The sequence below is a fragment of the Cylas formicarius genome, unplaced genomic scaffold (genome assembly GCF_029955315.1).
Source record: "Cylas formicarius isolate icCylForm1 unplaced genomic scaffold, icCylForm1.1 PGA_scaffold_5__7_contigs__length_24384050, whole genome shotgun sequence".
Classification (NCBI taxonomy): domain Eukaryota; kingdom Metazoa; phylum Arthropoda; class Insecta; order Coleoptera; family Brentidae; genus Cylas; species Cylas formicarius.
The window spans coordinates 18,686,819-18,709,977 of NW_026844341.1; the positions used below are offsets into that span (position 1 = coordinate 18,686,819).

The 23,159-nt window shown below is 36.1% G+C and overlaps 1 protein-coding gene across 5 annotated transcripts in view; it reads right to left on the reverse strand.

Annotated features, from left to right (window-relative positions):
* LOC132701791 (cubilin) overlaps window positions 1-23,159 on the reverse strand; it is an 84,780-nt gene that overhangs the window by 15,961 nt on the left and 45,660 nt on the right. For 4 of the 5 annotated variants that reach the window (XM_060669984.1, XM_060669985.1, XM_060669987.1 and 1 more), the window contains 6 exons: window positions 15,488-15,665; window positions 12,839-12,865; window positions 8,916-9,127; window positions 8,643-8,850; window positions 1,965-2,173; window positions 1,671-1,899 (listed from right to left, as the gene is read on the reverse strand). In XM_060669984.1, coding sequence (XP_060525967.1) covers window positions 1,671-1,899; window positions 1,965-2,173; window positions 8,643-8,850; window positions 8,916-9,127; window positions 12,839-12,865; window positions 15,488-15,665 — 1,063 coding nt within the window. The remainder of the gene's footprint in view (window positions 1-1,670; window positions 1,900-1,964; window positions 2,174-8,642; window positions 8,851-8,915; window positions 9,128-12,838; window positions 12,866-15,487; window positions 15,666-23,159) is intronic. The other variant, XM_060669986.1, reaches the window with a different exon arrangement.

Here is a 23,159-nt window from a genome sequence, read left to right on the forward strand (position 1 = left end):
TTTATGTTAAAATGTTGAGCCGCTGCAGAGAAGAATCAACCATTTTCTAAACTTGTTACAAATCTTGCATTTACCTAAATCCAATTATTTTTTAGTTGTTTATTTAAAATTTAAAAATAAAACTTACGAGAACAACCAATGATAAACATTAAAATTGAACAAAATACTGAATACTCTTAATACCTATATAATGTAAGAATTGCAAGTGATAAAACAGCTAAACTGAACTCTTTGATAGGCTCAACCCTGTATTAATTTTTATTGGTCAAAATATTTGCCTAAATCTGCCTTTAGATAAAATATTGGACGTCAAATCAATTTTTGTTTTGTCAAAATATGATATGAAAAACTGCTCGAAAGATAAAGTGAAATTTTTTAAGCGGCATCAGGTTTTTATGAAACTAGCTGAACATATTAGCTTATATATATATATATATATATATATATATATATATATATATATATATATATATATATATATATATATATATATATATACAGGGTTATTCACTTAAAACTCCGCACGCCAATAAGTCCAAAACGAAAAGAAATATTTAATTTATGTAAAAAGTAGTCAAAGTGTGGGGTCAAGTAGATATTTCCTAAAGTTTAAAAAATTCGACGCCTGCAAAGAGCTGGGCGTCGCGACGCGTCGAAAAATTATTCGATTGCAGAGACTTTGGAAATACGCGCATACAAAAGTACATATTATTTAAAAACTTTTTTGTTATTTACTCAAACTTATTTACTTTACCCGTTTCTAAGTTATACCGATTTAAAGTAAACATTTCTTGATTAATAAAAAATGTGATTAACGCTTATTTTTACAAGTATGCCATGAATGTTAGTTACTATGGCAACCATTGTTATCGCAGTTGTTTTAAGTGCAATTACAAAGAATAGATTTCAACTATTTTAGTATGATTTTATTTATTATTTTTTATCAATTTAGTTCTGATAACATGATAAATAAATGAAAAAACAGTAAAATACCTACAAGTTAATAACCAACCAGTGTTCGAAGTGTTTTCGGAGCGCGAGCATTGAAGATGCCAAGTGAGATTTTGGCGAAACGTCTGCAGGATTCCAGTCGGATGCAGGATTTGCAGGATTCCAGACGGAGTTCAACGAGCGAACGGATGATATCCCGGAATATAGTGTCATCATATATATTTATGTATATATATATATAAGCTAATATGTTCAGCTAGTTTCATAAAAACCTGATGCCGCTTAAAAAATATTTATATAGCGTGTTATCATTATGACGTAGGAGTCATTACTTATTACCTTTAGTATTTAACTTGTGACAAAAGAAAACGATACCCATTTCTATGTTCTCAGTTCCAGTTCAAGCGAATTTCGAATAGAGTTTTACGCTACGAAACCAATTTTTGAAAATGGCTTTGTAATGTAATTAATAATATTAGGAGTGAAATAGTAATTACCTGCAATTTCCTAAGAAAATAATATTAAAGTCATTTTCTTATTACTGGGTGGTTTTATTCACCCTGAAGTATCGAATTTTAATAATCTCTAGTGCTAGTAATAACTAGCAACACAAACGCACCAAATTATCATGATTTTATGTAAAGGTTCGCTTAAGTCGACCTTATTTTCGCTTTGCTCTTTTTAATAATGCATTTTGTAACGGCCCCGCCCCCACTTACTCTCCCTTCTTGCCCTTGGGGATCACGAAGCGGACAAACTCGAGCCGCACCCTCTCCAAATATTGGGCATTCTGCATGCCGTAAATAAAGTACCGGCACACCAGTTTCGGTATATACGGGAACGGGTAGTTCGGGCTGAAGACGAAACCGCTGGACTCCTTTTTGCTGAAGATCCTCTGGTCGCATTCGGTGCCCCTGATGTGTTCCCCGTCGTTTTTGCTTATAAAATCTGAAGCAAAACGAAGGAGGGCGGTACTCAACCGTATGCTCGCGGCATGCGGGTGTAATACACACCTAATTTTGTAAAAGAGTTAGAAAACTCGAATATTCCCCTGAATCCCCTGTTCTGGGTGTTGGCAGTGCGACGCAGAGTCACGAACGTGACGAACAGCGAGGACTCGGACGAATAGACGACCAGGTTGCGCTGTTGTCCGCAGTAAGTGCCGATAATGGCGGACGCGTTGTCCGGACCGTCGTAGATCCGCACGTAGTCGAACGGACAGCTGAAAACGTGCCTCACGTCACCTCGCTTTCAACCAATAAGACATGGCCGACTTTTTCAGCCGCATTTTATCGAAATGTCGAAAAATGGAACGAGTAGTGTAATTCAATCACCTGTACTCATTCTAAAAAAGTGAAAAACTATGCAGAAAGTGTGTTTTTATAATATTATTAGTATTTGGTCTCTTTCGTTGTTTATTTTGTCGCTATATTTGTAACTGCCTAATGGTATATATCGAATCGATAGTTCATATTTAAAATACGGAATTTTCTTAAAGTAGTCCTGCCATCTGGCGCCTAACGTTTTTATACCGAAGTTTGACATTTTGAGGTTAGGTTTACTCAGTTAGGTTTTGGCGAAAGAGTGTTGTTTGTGTTTTTTTTTTGCGATAAATTGAAAAAATTGTGACGGTTAAGAATGGAACTTTATCGGTAGCATTTTCATGTAATATTTTTTTATAAATTAAGACAACGATGAACTTAATTCGACTTTTTGAGTTAAAACACCATCAAGGACTACTGTTTATAGCTAGTTTTCGGATTTCAGTAGCGGTCGTAGTTTTCTTAAGGATCAATTTCGTGAAGATCGTTCAAAATCGGCGGTTGTCCAAGAAAACATTGATGCAGTGCGGAAACTGATTTTGCAGGATCGTCATGTGACTCACCATGAGATTGAGGTATCTTTGGGCATTAGTGGGACCAGCATCCATACAATTTTGCATGAACATTTGGCGGCTAAAGAATTTGTTTGCGTTGGATTCCACACAATTTGACATCAGCTCAAAGAAAGGCTCGTGTTGATTGGTCCCAACACATCTATGATATCGTGACAGGTGATGAGTTATGGACCCACTGAGTGGGTCGTTCAGAATTGGACAAAGTTCACAAAAGTTGTTCGTGCGCGAAGCATCTCGAAACAAATGGTAGTCTGTTTCTTCAGAAAAACTAACCACGTTGCAACTGTTTCTTTGGAGAAAGACAAAACAGTCAATTCTGAATGGTACACATTTGTTTGCCGAAAGTCTTCGAAGAAAAACCAACCGCCGAAGACAAATCACTCTTCACGACGACAATGCTAGTTCTCACCGATCAGTGCAAACAACGAACTTTTTGAGCATTAAAAACGTTGATTTGATGAGGCATCCACCATATAGGTCCTGATTTAGCATCTAATGACTTCTTTTCATTCCCATACATTAAGAATAAATTACGTGGAAGATGTTGAGAGATTTTTGGACAAGTGGTATTTCTTTAGAACTTTTGATATGTGGTCAGTGATGTTTTTAATGTAAGGAAGGACAATAATGGTAAGTGTGAGATTGCTTTCGGGCTCATTGCTATTGGAAGGTTTCGGTGAAGTGAACGTTAGCAATTTCGACTAAGCAAAAACCGACGCAGGAGGAATCCAGAAGTTGTGTAAAAAGTATTACAGTAGCCTTTTAAAAGTTTTACATATAAATAATTGGTTCAAATAAAACTAAAGTCGTTTGTCGGGCAATTTTTGAATGTTTAGAAGAAACAAAGGACGAAAGAAAAATCGACGAACAACGAGAACAACAATCAACCCCGTCGAGCTCCCATTGAAAATCGTATGCTGTTGGAATTTTTTTTATGGAAACGACGACCCGCCCGGCTTGTTTCCTTCCCCCTCTCCCCGACCCCAGCGATTTTGATTAATAGCTCGGCGAAAATTCCGAGTAATTTATTTGGTGTCGGCGCGCCACGTAGTAAGGGACGAATGAGGAAAAAAAGACAAAAGGGCCAATATCGGGGGGCGGCGTAATGTTGAAGTCGCCGCAGTCGCACAAACTAACGATTGTCTAAATTTACAACCGATTTTTATTTTTATTAAACGTAATTGCGTGTTGTTGTCGGTGCGCCCCCGCCACTGACCAATAAACAAATCGAACAGCGTCTGGCGTATAACACTACCACCTTCACAGAAAAATTGCTATATTTTATCGTATAAAAAACATATTTTACAAAAAAGATTTCATTGCAGGTACCGTGCGTTGAATTTATCTTGCCAACATTTTAATTGACTGTAACTTTTTCGTTTTTAAAGGTATCAAGGTGGGGTTACTAGCCAAGTTTTTTTTCAAGTGACGTATAAAACAAAACACAGTCAATTTTCTTACATATAAGCCCCATCATATTTTTTTAATGGAACACCCTGTATATTCTATATGTGCGATTTAGTGCACTCGTATTTAACCAATCAGCAGAAATAGGAAATTTTTATATAATTTCATGACTCACTGCAACAAAAATAATTATTTACAAATTAAAGTTAAACAAAAACACTAAAAATAAATGACAAGACACACTAACGTAAAAAATTCTTTAACTATTCTAAATACTGCGGTATGTAACCACCATTTTCCTGAACACATTTCTCATACATTCTAATTGTATGATATCTTGCATTCAGTAACGTTTCCGGATTGTCTCTTAATCTCTGAAATGATGTTTTATGCGCTCCCAAATGAGAAAAACCATTTAAGTTAAATTTGCCGATTTGTCAAAAAGCAGTGGAGTAAAAAATATAAAGTGCGTTACATCATCACATATATAATATACAGGGTGTTCCATTTAGCAAAAATATGACGTAGGCTTGTATGTCCAAAAATTTTGTTTTGTTTTAAACGTCACTTGGAAAAAAGCTAACCCTAAATTTTGTTTTTTTTTTGTTTACCTTGATATCTCTAAAAACAAACACATTACGGACAATTAAAAAGGTTATCAAGATAAATTGGCACATGAGAAAAAATATTGTCACGTTACTGCTACTAAAATAATTGATAAATAAACAGATATTACAGTTATATCAAAATTACAGACTTCTAACCAAAGAATTCGAATTTAGTTTGGCCAGTCGTCTACGGACAGCGATTCTTGAACGCCACTTGATTAAGAAAAAAACGTTTCGTTTGTTTTCAAACACCCTACGATACACCGGGCAGTAGTAGTTTTCGATAACAATTGGAAGAGTACGGGGAAAAAACGATGGGGGCCCATTTTTTGCCAAATAATCAGTTATTTCGTATAATATATCCACATATTAGATATGGCTAGAAAGATGACAGTTCGACGATAAACAGAATTTAAAATGTATTGTAGTAGACAAAAAAGAGAGGTTGTGAGCAAGAAAGATGACAGTCCTTTGACGAAAAGTTACGCTTAAGTAGTCATCAAACTGCAGAAGACCGCAAATGTTCGAAACTTAAATGTTTCCAAAATCTCACTGCAGCTGATTTAAGCACGATCGTGTCCAGTTTAATCAACTACAAAGTTATGATCTGAGTGGTTTAATAACGTGCAAACCTGTAACACGCCATCGTCTCAGGAAATCTGAAGATGAAGATGATTTTCATTCATTTTCGTGTACTTATAAGGTGAGATTATTACAAAACAACGAACTAGTGTGCTATAAAAAGGCCACAAACTATACAACGCGGATTCAAATCAAAGGGTTCGGGGCCATTGGATGGGCGAGGACACTCTTCCAGACCTAACCGACTTTCTAGAGAAATAACAGATTCGGTCATGGAACAAAAAAAGTTTTTTGTGTATTCCGTCAAAAACTATTTTAGTTCATGTTAGTAATAATTATATTGCAAAATCTTTGTTTACCATGTTCTAAAGTAGTCTGCCCAAATAAAATAACAATTACTTAGAATTAAGTTTTTTGGACACTCATCTTTTTCCCCTCTGTACTCTTTAATTATTTCTGCATTTTGCGCGCAAAACAAATCGTCCATGTAATTTCAAAGTGCAGATGATCACGATATACTGCAGTTACATACAGAACTGCGAACCTTGCAAGTTGAAAAAGAAGTAAATTAAACAGTTGCTAGGCTTGAGGCTCAAAAAGGCAAAACCAGGGAAGCTATTGTGATGGATTTTCCAAAAAAATCTTGGAACTGCCGAATATTACAACTAATGACACGTATTATTGTAGACAATGTTCGTTCTATCTGTTCTTTCGACCTCTGAAGTTCTTTTCTGTACTTATACTGAAGTTTCAGAGAAAAGGGTTTTAAGGGATTCCCTTAAAAAACCAAGCCCTTGTAAAGTTATTTCTTGTAAAGATAGGTTCATTGTTAAGAGTTGGACCAAATTTCTAGCGGATATCTATATGCCCAAGTGTCATTTTCCTTCATGATGGTCGAGAACTTGAAAATGTCATGAAACAAAAAAAGAAAAAGACTTTCGCAAAGACTAGCGCAGGATTTTTTTACAGCAATACCACATTGATAAGATTACAATAATAGATTGTGGACCTTCATCTTTATTGCCAACTGTTTTTTTGTATTTTAGTTCAAGCTAGCAATAATTAAATTGCAAAATCTTATTTTTGTTTACCATGTTCTTCCGAAATAAAAATCACAATTAATCAGAATTAAGTTTTTTGGACTCTCGTGCTTTTTCTCCTGTATTCTTTAATTGTCGATATAAGGTTTGATAATTTTTTTATCTGACAGCAAAACATATTCTAAAAATTCACATAGTGGAGCGCCGTAAGGCATAAAAATGGTAAAATCTCGGAACCCAGGGCCAGTCAATGAATCTGTATAACAAGTGTTTGACTGCATTACTAAAATCTCAAATAAAAATGTTAAAAAAAAAATTGGCCGATCTCGATTACAAAAATTTTTATAAATAATTTACTGAAAAATGAAAGGCGCAAGGGGGAAAAAATGTTTACAGTAAAGATTAGATTTTCGCAAAAAAATGATTTACAAAAGAAAAAATTTAACCTTAACTATATCGATTATTGTTGATTATTGTCGTCGTCGTCGTCGTCGATTTCGTTGATGTAGATTGTAGGTAAAGGATTAGTACAACTATCACCATTGCATTCTAAGCGAGCTGCAGTGCAGTTTAATCCACTTTTCCTGCACCCACAAGACGCTCCACATAATGTTTTGCATGTGCAAAAAATAATTTTTAGTTAACATTCTGGAGCTGGTCGCTGCGTCATTGTTTGCGGTATCAATATTCCCCCATTCTTCTGGTAATATTTCTTTTCCGAACCATGTTTGAACTTGTAAATATACTCTTTTGAAGTGTTCAAAAGCGCCATCTGCAGTAGGTTGTAAAGACGGAAGTTTAACGCAGGTATTTTTGGTAGTTGCTTTCAAAAAAGAGTTATATCTCAATGCATTAAGATTATTTTATTTTTTGGGGGGCGTTGTATAGGGCAAGAGTGCATGTAACACCAGCTTTAAAAATTTTATCGATGTCGTTTGAAAACTGTCGCAGCATTTTGCAAGTCCGTTCGTTTTTCGAAATTTTTTGCAAACACGTTTTTGCCACGTTGAAAAAAAGCTGACGTATTTCATATTGTTGTTTTTTAAAACATATGATTGTATTCGATCCAAATTTACTGGAGAATACAATATTATCCTCATAATGGTTCATTAACCTCATTTTTAACGTTTTATCATCACGAAAATGATCAATTCTCACAATACTTTTTAATTCTGCCAGTGAACACTGGCAGTCATCATCTTCTTCAATATATTTGAAAGTCTGCTCCATTGCTGCATCTACTTGTATTATGACTGGATGAATTTTTTTATCCCTCTGGGTCTGTTTTACGGTAGTTTTCAAACGCATATAACAATCCGCGTGATACTTAGCGTCCTGAGCTACTAGATCTAACACACCTACAATTGTTTTATGGATATTGCGACAATATTCGCTTTTCTCTTCGCTTATCGAAATTTAAAAAAGTTTGCTTGAACTCAGAAGTAGTTACGTAGCTGATTTGCTGTCTTACCGATTTGGACTTTCTTCTTTCCTTCATTTCATCCGCTTCTTTTTCACATAAAAAACACTTATTTTTCCAATCAAAATCAATAGAAGTAGCCGTTCGCAGTTTTTGTGGTGTTCTTTTTTTTTAAATAAGCATTAATACATCCTTTATTGATATATTTTTGTCTGCATACTGAATGCACGTAGACAAATTCGCAAGTATTTAAATACTGAGAAAGTCCATCCTCTCTTTCCACAGAAGTAGCTTTCAGTGTTGGTATTCCTCTAGTGACTTTTATAATATCTCTTAGCTTTCTGTTAGGGCCCGCGTTAACAACACCCAACAGCTGCTGTTGCCCCCTCTATTCCCCCCCCCCCCTTTAAACGTTATACCTGCAGTCCCTTGAGACCCAAGATGAAGTTTGTAATAGTTCCTCTTTTTTAAATCTAATTTTACACTAATATAACTTAAGGAAAACTCCAAAAAATTAATAATTATTAAAAAATTAAGATCGCACAAAATATTTTTTTTAACATTTTTCTATATGCTATTAAAAACACATTGCCAAAGTTTATAAAAAGATTTATTGACTGGCCCTGGATTCCGAGGTATAAACCTTACGGCGCTCCACTAACATTGCTTCACCATATCGCAATGTCACACCGATCGCCTCCACGCGGAAGCAACGGCCATTTATAAATCGTGCTTACTGCTGGCCGCCGTAGAACAAGTCAAAGTCTCGAAACTCGAGCCGTACGCGTTCGTTGGGTGCTCCCAGAAACTGGTAGGAACAATAGAGATTCTTCGGATAGGCACCGGGATAAGTAGGCGAGACGATGCTTCCGTTATGCCTCACGGAGCCCTTCACCATAAAGTTGCACGGGCCCAGGCCCGTCGGCGCACCGATTTCGTATTCCGCTAGCGAAAATAAGTAAATAAATAAATAAACGTGAAAGCGCGCGCAGACGTATCGCGCAACTCACAATCGTTGATGAACGCGTAACGGCCGCTGAACAAATCTGCAATAGAAGAATTTTTGTCGGAATGGAAAGAGAACGCCAGCGCTCTAAACATGGAGACCCTCGCCCTGGGCCTTATAGATCCGCAGTACCGTCCGCCGAACGGCGAGTTCACCAGCTCGCCGAGATCGGGCTGCGTCACCTCGGAGTAAATGTCCATATACTCGTGGACGCAACTGAAATGAAAACGGGGCCCGTTTTATCGCCACGGCTTCGGCCTCCGACCTATCGGCATGCCGAAAAAATAATAGAACCCGTGCTGCGCATGCGGTGAACAAGCGGAAGCGGTGAGTGAGGGGCGGGGCAAAATCAGACTAAATTTGGATGCATGGAAATCTGCCCATTGTGAACATTTATTTGACTTCAATTTCATTTTTCTTTGATCGGATCAAAAAAATATGCTGTTTTACAGACAATTTAATATGCTTTAATACGAGTTGAAATGGAGTAAAATTTATTCCTGCTTTGAAGGTTTAGCATGGTGAAAGGGATTAGTGGCTAGGATGCCCTTGAAGCAGTGCTTATGGTATTGTGTCATTCCGTTCTATCCTGGGCCATGATTACGGATTGGTTTGGTCTAATCCATCTTTTGGGTGACCTTCCGCGCGGGCGTCTTCCTTCGACTATTAGTAGATGCAGTGAGTCCGTTCTTCTTTCAATATGGCCAATGAATGTTAGAAAACTTCCATTTTTTGTTTTTCACAGATTTAGTTGAGTATTTAGTTCTTGAAGAACGAGCTCATTCGTACGCCTTGCATCGCTCTTCTTGATCGTCCGGGTTTCAGCTCCATAAGTGGCAATCGGGAACACAAGTGAATTCAACAATCTTAGTTTGGTGTTTTTAGTGGTGGCTGTATCCCTACAGATCTTACTTAACTTAGTTACGGCTGTACGAGCTAGTGCAATTATCCGCTTTATTTCACCTTCACATGCACCGCTATTGTCAATTAAAGATCCCAAGTACAGGTACTTATTCACCACATATGTTTTTTACGTGAGGTTGGTTGTGATTTTGCCGGTCTACAATCACGACAATAGTTTTGTTGGGATTTAATTTCAATTCAAATTCTGCACTAGTTTTCTGGAGAAGGTGCACAATAAATTGTTTGATTGTTTGATAAATTGTTAACTTTCCTTCCCCCTACAGATATACCATCCTGTCAGTTATCCAGAATGACCCGCATTATGTATTCGGTGTATATGTTGAACAGTATATTCAGGAGTGTGTGACACCCTTCATCGCTTGAAACCTGTTTGATGTGACATCGTTGATTCTTATCAGACCGTAATTGTGTTCATAGAGCTGTCGGATAAGTATTATTAAGTGGTCAGGGATCCCCATTTCTTTGAGTATTTGCCACAATTTTGGCCATTTTACCAAGTCGAAGGCCGTGGCGTAGTCGACAAAACAGAGCTACATTGTTGTGTTAAATTCTCTGGCTCTCTCTCTATTTGTTCTCTCGTACACTTACCCGGCATAAAGCCGGTTTGTTCTTCTACAATCTGGGAGGAGAATTTTGCATGCATATAAAGTGACCCACACCATTCGTCTGGCCAAGCTCCTGTCTTCCATATAAAATGCAAAACGTCAACTGCTGGCTGTCCTATTGACTTCAGTATCTCTGCAGCTATGCCATCTATGCCAGGAGCTTTATTGTTTTTGAGGCTCTTCGAGGCGTGTTCAACCTCCGATTTAAGAATCCCGGGTTCGTGTTCAGTAAGTGTAAAATGGTTTACATTGTTAAAGGGTCCATAATCGTTGTAAATTTAATGGCAGTATTTCCGCCAGACCTCAGCAATGTCATCTGGACCGGTAATCATTCCACCATTTTCGTCCTGTATAATTTGTGTACGAAGTAAACATCTCAAAATAGATAGTAATAAAAAATAATAATCTTAAAATATAGAAACTATTATTATAAAAATAATTATACTGTCAAAATAAGCTAAAAGCGAGTTTTTTTTAGTAAATCGTTTGATATACGATAAAATTTATGGTATTTAAAAACATAATATAAAACTTGGTGTAAATAAAGTTCTCTCATAACAATAAAAGTTTTCTTAAAAGACACCTATTAGTTATAATAATAAATTAAAAAAAAAACATACTCCTTTACTAATCACTGCTGAAACAGCTAAAATCTATCATTGCACTTAGTAATATGAAAAAATATATTTTAATAAAAGAAATGTGGATATGAAAAGTTTTCTTTTACTTATATAAGGATTTTTTTAATAGTACTTTATCCTCTATTTCTCCTTTTTGGTGGTCACTTTGCTTTGGTTTGTTCATTGGTATTTTTTCACTAGTTCATTTTGCGAATTTAGACAATTTCCTGTTGTTTATTTTTTTTATGTTACAGTATCAGTCTTTTTGAGATGCACAATGGGCTATTTCATTTGTAGGCTTTTCTCCATCATCAGCATAAACGTGGAACATGTCTTTGGGTGCATCGTAGTGAACTTCAGTCGAATAGTGAATAGTGAATAATGAACTTTTGTCATTTTTTGTTTTACAATAAATTTCTTCCTTCTCCATCTTGTTAATACGGCTTCGCAAATCGGCCTATCCTTCTAGCCCCTTTGTGCAGCCTTAAAGATTTAGGCGTTTTTTTTTTATACTTTAGAAGGTACTAAATACTACTGTAGCTACTGTAGTGTTTTCAGTGTGACGCATTACTTTAAACCGCCATGACACAAATAATAGCAGTATACGCGACCTTCCCCTCTATCTTACACTCTTTGGATCTACTTCAAATTCTCCTTTTAGCTCATTTCATAAATGTTCGATAGGATTGCATGGCATGGCCACTCCATAACTCAATATATATATATATATATATATATATATATATATATATATATATATATATATATATATATTCTCACGTATTGATTCACGGATGGAAAAATGTGATGACACTATATTCCGGGATATCATCCGTTCGCTCGTTGAACTCCGACTGGAATTCTGCAAATCCTGCATCCGACTGGAATCCTGCAGACGTTTCGCCAAAATCTCACTTGGCATCTTCAATGCTCGCGCTCCGAAAACACTTCGAACACAGTCCATTGGTGGTAGGAGCGCTTGTCGATGAGCTGGAGTAAGTTTTGGACCAATGGCAGTAGTTGTTTTTGGCGGCAAGTTATTGTCCTTCAGTTTTCTTCTCACTGACCACTGACTAATACACATTAAGGTGACGATTTCTTAGTATCGTTGACACAATAAAGCGGTCATCACGAGTCGTTGTAATTAGCCTTCTGCCTGTTCCAGGGCTAATAGCAAAGAGTCCATAATACGAATAATGTGAAATTTCCAGTTGCAAGTTTGTTACTATCACTAAACTACTTCATGAACACGTTTCATTTCTTTAACCGTAGCTACGCATATTGACAAATTTAAACTCATATTAAACCATACTAAATCGTCTTCCAAATAGCATTTTTAGTTTTTGGGTCAGACGGATAGTTTCTAAAAAAAAAAACAACATACTGAAGTCAAAAATTTACAGAACGTTGCTTGTGGTTGGGAACGAATGGTCTGCCAATTGGGATGACATCTGTAAAGGCTACATATTCCAAATACACGGAGAACACCGTTGCGCGTTGTTATGAATATTTTACTTGTTATAGTGAAAAATTTTAAAATTACTAAGATTAAGCACTCATAATATTAAAAATATGAAGTATCCGTAAAAAAAAAAGTTTCGAAAACCGAAAAACATCTTCAACAGAGAAAGCGCAGGAAAGTATGTGCGACGTGCGCCGTCGAGTTGTGAAACGAAAACTTATTTTCGGTATAAGCGCGAGACGGAAAGCAAAAATCTAAAAGGAGAAACAGAGAAGAAAGAGAGGATAGGTCGTGTAAAAAAAAAAACGGTACTCACGCCGGGAGATCCCCAACAGCGGCTCCACTGCGGCAGGCAAAATTAAAACACGTCAAATCATGTCACAACCGGTTCTAAGCTAACGAAGTAGTTTCCACGAAGCTCCGTCTCCTAAACACACGTTACGTGGTGACCATCTCTATCTTCTAATTCGAATCCACCAAATTAATCCATATCGATTCAATTTTTTTTATTTGAAAGTTGTACGTTTAGAGGACGGATTTCAAAATATGGCCTATAACATCGTCTAATTGGCCACCCAGTTTGTTGCGGGCGTCAGCAAAACACATTTAGGTTCCAATGTGACTCCAAACTAACGAGGACCTCTACAAAAGCTCTAATCGGACCCGTACCGTGGACCGTTAAGATATGCAAACAAAATTTGTTGTATGGATATTACTCAATTGTACACCGCACTAGGACGCATGCGGGTATGGTCTGTTCATAGATATAAGAAAATGACCCATTGCTCTTGAATGGGTGGCCATTAATATACAATGCAAGAAGATTATTACCTAAAGTTTCGGAATTTAAATTCAGGTAAAATTGTGGTCCGTAATGGAAAATAATTTTATACCTACCTGTGTTTAATATTGTCTGGTTTGGTATACTACTTAGTTTAAGTTTATTAGTAATCATTCTTATTTCGTGTGTAATACACAGTAGACAGTTGACTAAAACCCCTTCTTCATGTGACACAAAAGCAACAATCTAAAATTACATGTATAATAACGACATTTATTTTCACGAAGATTATACCAAAAGGCAATTAATTGAGGTTCTACAAAGCTTGCATCTACAAAAGGAATACGTCTGTGATAATTATGCAAAAAAATCTAGGGCATACAGTTTTAAGGCTTCAACCTTACCACTGTACATTTAATCCCATTGAACATGTTTGGCACCAACTGAAATCTGCCATTCGTCGTAACAATGTTTTTCCCCGTGTTAACTCCAATGTCCTCAAACTTATAGAAACCGAAGTTTTTAACATCCCTCCACAAAATTGGGTAAATTCTGTTAAACATATAGAAAAAGCAGAACAATCGTATATTGCAAATAATAATTAGAACAGGCGATGATAGCGATAGTGAGACTGATATATATTGTGTGAATAATTTTAAGTAATTTAAGTAGGTAATAAAAATAATTTGTAATTTTATTTTAGACTTAAAAATAAATACATCAATAAATAGATAAATATTGTTTAGCATTTTTTCTCACAAAACCCCAAATAATTAAATTTTAAGCAAAGTATGGACCTGTTCGGCCATATTTCATTCTTGCAGCTTGCCCGGATCTTTCCTTAATTCGTATCAGTTAGTCACTTTCTTATATCTATGAACAGAGTTTATCAGTTTCAATCAGCCGAAAGTAACAAACATCACAACCTCTATACATTAAATGAAAAAAAAACGAGCTAAAACGGCATTCAAATTGAAAATAAATATAGGCTACGTTGTTTGTTAACAATGACGATGCTCGACCGATTAAAAGACTTAATCCGCATGCGCATGTTTGAGAGCCACGCCCCTCGTAACCTCGTCTTCACATTGCTACCCTACCGACCAAGTTCAAACAGGCAATCACTAAGACTGACGTCTACAATATAAACTCCTGCATCTTGGCGATGAGGCTATCGGCTCATGACTACGAAAAGGCTTTTGATAATGTAGGACATGAACATATCTTCAAGAACTTGGGTTGGACGACAAAGATCTGATTGCTAATCTATATGGGCACCAGGCGACTGAAATACGTCTTCAAAACTCAGCAACAACAAAGAAATTTGAAATAAGGAAGTCAGGCAGGGCTGCATTCTATCCCCAATGCTTTCCAATCTCTACGTGGAGAGAGCTTTTGCTGAGATAATATCTGAAAGATCTCATGGGTATTGTAGTTAATGGTATTCAAATTAATAATATACGCCGAATATGCCGAAATACTGTCAATGAGGCAACCCAACAGAAGGGCTTAAAGATTAACACCAACAAAACGACCAGTAGACCTTGACCAGTAGAGCTTGAAATTAGATGCAGGATAGAATGGTTAAGTGTTATGCCTGGTCGGTTCTCCTGTAGGCAGCGGAAGCGTGGACGCTTAAAGCTGTTTCTATCAACCACATTGAAGCGTTCGAAATGTGGACTCCGAGGCGGATGCTAAAGATACCGTGGACGGAACGGACCAGGGATGTGCTCAGGATGGCTGGATTGAAAAACCGAGAACTCTTCGACCATATTAAAAAACGAAAGATTTCTTACCTGGGGCACATTATATGGGAGAGCCATATGACTTTCAACATATGACTTTCAACTCTGAATACTACAGGGAAAGATTGAAGGTGAAGAAATATTCGCCAGTGGACGGGTATAATAAACTCATATGATAGGGAAAACGCCTAAGGAGTAATTTGCATGGCACCTAAAGAAGAATAAGCGATAAAGGGCCATAGATATCGCAAACAGTTTCAAAGTTAGAAAAGTTAAAATCTTGATTGAATGTCTTGAATCTTTTGCACAGATTGTTGTGTATCTTTTAGGTAGTATTGGACATCGGCTTGCAATGAAGCGAGAGAGTGATTTACTATTGAAACGCGGTCGGTAGATCTGCGGAATGCCATCCCCTTTCCCCGTACCAAGGTCCACTTACTCTGGCGGCGCTCCCCTGAGTTTGAACGAGTCGAAGTTGATCTGGACCCTTTGGCCAGGACCGCCCAAGAACGTGTAGACGCAACTGATTGTGAGACCCCGCGGGTTCACAAACTCCGGTCCCGTGAATGTACCGTTCATGGGGCCGTTGGCGCGACTCACAAATGTTTGATGACAACCTGTGGAAAACGAGAAATTAAAAAAACAACCGTCCGCGGTAAAGGGGCCGGTTATTAAACTCGGTAACTTATTTAGAACCGATAATCCACAAAACGAATAAGCTCCCTAAGCCCCCACCTCCCTCGTGGAGTTATCGAATATGCGGACATTATGCGTTCGAAATTGACTTGTTTCTGGGCTAATTGAAATGTAATTACCGTATACTTTGTGTCGCATTCGACTAGTAACTCGGTCAGATGTCCCTAGTTTCGTAACTACACAAAGAGAAATATGTCGACATCAAAATCAAAGTATGAGAACGTTCCGTCTACAAACCATTCCATCGGACAAATTACGACACCCTAATCAAGAAAAACAACAAGATGTGTATACGGGAGGGTGGGGCAAGGGGGCCCACCTCAAAAATTAACCAAAAATTTTTTTTTCGTTATTATAATTATAATTTCTGGTTATTTGTATATTTTTAGTTGTATATTTTTAGTTTGCGTAATACCAGGGGTAAAATGGTCTAAAGAAATTATTCCATAATTTTTTTTTGTATATATTTTTTGTATAGATACCAATAACAAATTCTTTAATCGATAGAAAAATACCAATCAGTAACGTTTTTTTAATTAATAATTATAATTATTATATATAACATTATAAATAGGGGAGAGTGGGGCACGACGGCCAGAAGCTTGGCCAAAATTTGGGTAAATTTAGTTAAAGTTCGTCAAAAATGATTCGACTTGACGGTTAAAAGCCACAAAAAATAATAAAAAGTGGGGGTTTAAGTGGGCCGCCTCGCTCCACCCTCCCCTACGCTATGGAAAGGAAAAGCGTGCAAAATTCATTTAATTATTATTAAAAATTATTGCTTCAAGTTAAAGTAAAAATAGAATGATTCACATTGCCCAAAGAACTCCGTCTGATAGGATTTATTATTTCACTAATCAGAACATCGAAAACGTTTTTGATAATTATAGAATCAATATGGGACGAAATAAGCAAACTGGAGCTCTGCAAGACACCCACATCTCTGAATTGATCAACACAGTTCAGTGGGCTAATATTAAAATGATAAATACGGGCATTAAAAGCTCTTTTCAATTTAATTTTTGCTGTGGGAGTTTTTCACTTGTTTCTTTTCAGATTATGTCGTCCCTTTTGCGTCCAATTTATTCTTAACCGCATTCTTTCATATAAGCTCAGGATTTTTTTAACTCCCCTTTTCAATTAGTTCCAATCTTCCTGTTTACGCCAATATAAGGTTTTTTGCTTTGGCGTTTTACCTTGTTACCTTATGAACAACTTTGACATACTCTAATGCAATTTCTTAAGTAATTCCGTAGTGACATTTCCGCAGTGACATATATATATATATATATATATATATATATATATATATATATATATATATATATATATATATATATATATATATATATATATATATATATATATATATATATATATATATATATATATATATTCTCACGTATTGATTCACGGATGGAAAAATGTGATGACACTATATTCCGGGATATCATCCGTTCGCTCGTTGAACTCCGACTGGAATCCTGCAAATCCTGCATCCGACTGGAATCCTGCAGACGTTTCGCCAAAATCTCACTTGGCATCTTCAATGCTCGCGCTCCCAGTGTTCGAAGTGTTTTCGGAGCGCGAGCATTGAAGATGCCAAGTGAGATTTTGGCGAAACGTCTGCAGGATTTGCAGGATTCCAGTCGGAGTTCAACGAGCGAACGGATGATATCCCGGAATATAGTCTCATCATATATATATATATATATATATATATATATATATATATATATATATATATATATATATATATATATATATATATATATATATATATATATATATATATATATATATATATATATATATATATATATATATATATATACAGGGTCTTTAAAAATAAACAAGAAAAACTGAAGGGTGTGATTTCTGGTTTAAAATAAATGTTAGTTTGTTATACGTCACAGGACAAGCATACAACTTACAAATATGGCGGAAAAAGAGTATTTTATTTTTTATCTTAAAAACGCGCATGTCAAAAATTTTCGCTTCCTGTATTATCAGCATTTTCCCAATGGTTTCGCTGAACGAATTTCGATAATCCTATGTTGTTTCAAAAATCCTCTTTTCGGACGAAGCTAGTTTCTCACGGGATGCAATTCAAAACTTTCACAACTGGAATCTATGGACTGAAAATAAACTGCATTCACCAGCAAAACGTAGATATCAATATCAGTTTGCCGTTAACGTTGCCTGTGTACTTGGCCACCTCGTTCCCTAGATTTAATTCCTTTGGATTATTGCACCTAGGGATATCTAAAAGAATTAGTACAACTATGTTATAAAAATTGTATAATTGTATTGTATTACAAATAAGTTTTTCGCGTTTGTTTTGAAACACCCTGTATAAAACTTTCCCTGACCTTCACGCCATCTCTGACGTAAATCTTTATAATGCAACGCGATAAAACCGGACGATTTCAAGCAACAATTAAATCGATTTTTTTACAGCCTATTCAAAATTGATAAGTGGATTATTTTTAGCCCCGTAACCGTAACGAACATTTTTCTTAAACACCGTGTGAAACCAAGACTATGCACTGCATACCGTTTCTACCTTTGCTGGTAAACGAGATTTGCTCATTTTGTTTATATACCGCACAAGTTTTTATATCTCAAACGTCCCAACTAACCAAGAGGTATTCGGTAATTTTCAGCTGTTGACGGCGACGTTGATGAAAAAAGCGACCCAGCAGGATATCGGTGAAATCGAGAACGATGGAGATACGGAGATTGACGGATCGGGATCTGGTGACGACTACTCTGACGAAAATACCGAGGAGTTACATGATCATATCGAAATGTGTTCCTTTTGACCATTTTATTTGCTTTTAGCTACGGTGTCGAACCAGCCCTAATAAGGATTATAAACGAATACCGCCGTTCCAGTAAAGATCTGGCAGACCCATAAATCCAAATATAGTTTTTGTACTGAATAATAGTATTTGGTATATTAATAGCGGCACTAAATAATACATTTTGCGTTTAGAATAGAAAATCCCAATATTTACGCATAAAATAAAAGCATTTCAGATAGCTTACTGTTAATGATTCTTTACGTGTCAATTTTCTAATGATAAACACACACCTTCCTCTTTCTCATTCTTCAGAAAATTTAAACACATTTTGAATTTTACGTCAAACGCGAAGTATGGAAATCTATGGATATATATCGTGACAAAAATTTAAGTGAAAAAACCTTTAAGAGTAATTTTTTCCGAGTCTCACTTTTATTGTGCATTTACTACTCGTATCACTAAATCCTATATTGGTGAAAGGTTGCGGCTATTTGACTTTGAAGATTTATTATGGATTTTTCAAAGAAACTTCCACACTATTTACAAAACTTCTAGGTTTCTCCAGCGTCGGTTGCTAACAAATTAAACTTGCTGACGTTTTCCCAATCATCATGTTGGCTTCTTCAGAGCTTGAGTGAAACTGGTTTGCATTTTACTCTGTACCTGCTAATATATTGTTCGACGGGGGACGGAGCGCCAAAGGAGGGGCATAAACATTGGCGAAACGTAAAGACTTGAGTCGCGGTAACGATTGTTTAGTTGCTTATAAAAAGATTTTTTTCCTACTCCCGTCTGTAAAATACCTAATTTTTTTTCCGCACGGATTTGGGAGCAATCGGATGTTTTCGGAGATATTTCCGACGCTTTGAATTTTGACGTTTGTCATTCTGACGGTCAAGTCAGTGAATGTATTGGTGCTGCTTTGCGAAAATATAACCAAAAACTAAAGGTAGTAGAAAAAGTATAGTATGCAACACGTTCGGTAAACTTTTTAACTCACTCGTGTATTAAAAACTCGCTCCGCTAGTGTCAAATAAACTCGTGAGTCAAATGCTGTTTACCGCACTCGTTGCATAATATACTATTATATACAGGGTTTTTCACTTAAAACTCCGCACGCCAATAAGTCCAAAACGAAAAGAAATATTTAATTTCTGTAAAAAGTAGTCAAAGTGTGGGGTCAAGTAGATATTTCCTAAAGTTTAAAAAATTCGACGCCTGCAAAGAGCTGGGCGTCGCGACGCGTCGAAAAATTATTCGATTGCAGAGACTTTGGAAATACGCGCATACAAAAGTACATATTATTTAAAAACTTTTTTGTTATTTACTCAAACTTATTTACTTTACCCGTTTCTAAGTTATACCGATTTAAAGTAAACATTTCTTGATTAATAAAAAATGTGATTAACGCTTATTTTTACAAGTATGCCATGAATGTTAGTTATTATGGCAACCATTGTTATCGCAGTTGTTTTAAGTGCAATTGCAAACAATAGATTTCAACTATTTTAGTATGATTTTATTTATTATTTTTTATCGATTTAGTTCTGATAACATGATAAATAAATGAAAAAACAGTAAAATACCTACAAGTTAATAACCAGAATTATTATTGCAATTTACTACATAATAAGACATTTCAAAAATTTTGTTCAAAATTATGTCCATCTGCTCGAACACAACTATCAAAAACTTTTAACAGATGAGCTTAGGTCACTTGTAGGAGAGTCCTTCTTGTGATAGCGGCACACGCTGCACTAATTTTGTTAATGAGATCAGCCATATCTTCGATAGGTTCTTCATAGATAACGTTTTTTAGGTAGCCCCAAAGAAAATAATCTGGTGGTGTAATGTCCGGGGACCTCGCCGGCCACCTTACCGGTCCATTAGTACCAAACCATCTATTGGGATATTCTCGGTTCAAATACCTCGTTACTATTTGGGCATTATGTGCAGGCGCTCCATCCTGCTGTAGCCACATATTCATTCTAGTGTCAAGAGGCACTTCTTCTAATAGTTCCGGAAGTGTAGTTTGAAGAAATCTTAAATAGCGATCTGCATTTAAAGTTCCTTCGTAAAGGTAAGGTCCAATAAGGAATCCATTTAATATGCCGCACCAAACATTGATACTAAAAATTCGTTGGTTACCTCTTTCTGTAATCCAACGAGGATGGTTTTCGGGCCAAAAACGACGGTTGTGTCTATTAACGATTCCATTATTTTGAAATCGACTTTCGTCGCTCCATAAAATTTTCGAGAGAAAATTTGCATCTTGGCTATACAAATCGGACAATGTCGCTAAGAAATACATTCTTCTAGCATAATCGCCTGGTTCTAGTTTATGAACTAGTTTACTTTTGTACGGTTGAAAAGAGTTTCTATGTAGAATTCTCCACGAAGAACTTATGGTAACACCGGTATTTTCTTTTATCTCTGATAGGGATATCTTGGGGTTATTATCAACCTGCTGAATTACAGCAGCAGTATTTACCTATCTCTTTTAGGTTTTATGAAGCTGCCATATTCTCTTAAGTTTTTACGTAAACTTGAAAAGGTTGTTTCATCGGGGACTCTTCTATGCGGATAACGCCGTGCGTAAACTCTTTTTGCTTTTCTACAATTGCATCTGCATTCTCCAAACACCAGTAACATGTCTACTTTTTCCTCATTGCTAAATTGCACCATTTTCACATAATAATTCTTAGTTTTTTTTTAACCGAACAAATTTGGATATTTCTTGTGACAAAATGTGACAATTTTTTGATACAGCAATAACAACTTACGTTTGTAATTGCACTTAAAACAACTGCCATAACAATGATTGCCATAATAACTGACATTCATGGCATACTTGTAAAAATAAGCGTTAATCACATTTTTTATTAATCAAGAAATGTTTACTTTAAATCGGTATAACTTAGAAACAGGTAAAGTAAATAAGTTTGAGTAAATAACAAAAAAGTTTTTAAATAATATGTATTTTTGTATGCGCGTATTTCCAAAGTCTCTGCAATCGAATAATTTTTTGACGCGTCGCGACGCCCAGCTCTTTGCAGGCGTCGAATTTTTTATACTTTAGGAAATATCTACTTGACCCCACACTTTGACTACTTTTTACATAAATTAAATATTTCTTTTCGTTTTGGACTTATTGGCGTGCGGAGTTTTAAGTGAAAAACCCTGTATAGTATATAATTTGAAATAATTGTTGCACAGGGTCCATGCAAAAAGGAACAGTTTGTGTCGAATTCACTTTTGAGGCGTTTAATTGCGCAGAATGGCGTTAGTTTTAAATTAATGTCGGACTCACTCGACGCTCCTGCTCTCCAGCAGGTGCTTGATGTTCAAACGGAATTTTATCTTTGACAGATCGAAGATGTTAAGAGGTTTTTGGTTAGTTAGTGGTAAATCTAGTTTTGATGTTATGTTTCTTTTGAATTTGGTCAGTGATGTTTTGAATGTAACAGTGGCAAGGGTGCCCTTTCTTATATACAAAACATCACTCACCACATATCAAAACTTCTTAGGAAATATAACGTCAAAACCAATCAACTAAGATGAGGAGGTTTGATTCCAGATTCTCGGATTTTAATATATCTGAAATTATGAATCTAATGGATCTTATGTCGGATTTTAATTGTTCAACGAAGTTGAAGCAATAAGTACGGATTGGAGGTTGGAGGTTAAAGAACCAAAAGTCGTTCTTGGTTTCTGATCTTTATGGAATCCATAGAAACGAGAGTCGCGAGGGGTGACACAATTTTTCGCGGATTCTTATAGAGAAGAAACTTTAATAAGGTTGCGTTCCATAGTTAGTGGGATCTTTTCTAACTTGACGATAGGATCCGTTTGTAATATCTTTATTCTTCCCGCTATAGTCAGCTTCATGATTGCTGTAACATTTCAGTTTTCTACTTTTTAAATTACTACGTCGAGATAAGTATTATTGCGACATTTGAAATGATTTCCTCTTTTGGGATAATCCTGTTGCAAGAACTGCAGTGTCAGAAAGTTGGTTTGTGAGTTCCAGATTTACGAGGAATTTTGTAAGCAGATGAGGCTTTCGTATGAGTTATGTTTCCTACGGTTTTGTTTTCTTGATCTCCACTGGCAACTGGTCTATCATTACTGGTGACAACTCTTGACTTAAAAATGAGAAACTGGCAGAAGAATTACTTAACTCTAAGCTTTCGGTATAACAGGTCCCACAATTTCTGTAACAGGTCTGACGTTTTCTTTTGGCATATCTCGGACTTATGAAGGAAATAGGATATACGCCCTGGTGAGACGCCATGTAGAAGTTTATGCAAGCTCGTTCATATTCTGTCTCAAAGATGTAAAGATAAAATAATGTAGGTATGTTAAATTCATTTTCTTCATTAAAATCCACTGGCTCCACTTAAAGAAAGGTTAATGGGTTTGTTTAGTGGTCAGTAGATTTCTTTACGTGAAAATTTGGTATGTGTTCTATGGAGAAAAAATGATTTCAAAAAGGCAAAAGATCCAAACTAATTTAGCATATCTACCCTAAACTGGAACTAACCTCTTAATATATAGCTTCAAAAAGTGGATTATATTAAATATTCATAGCGTTATTCGCATATATTC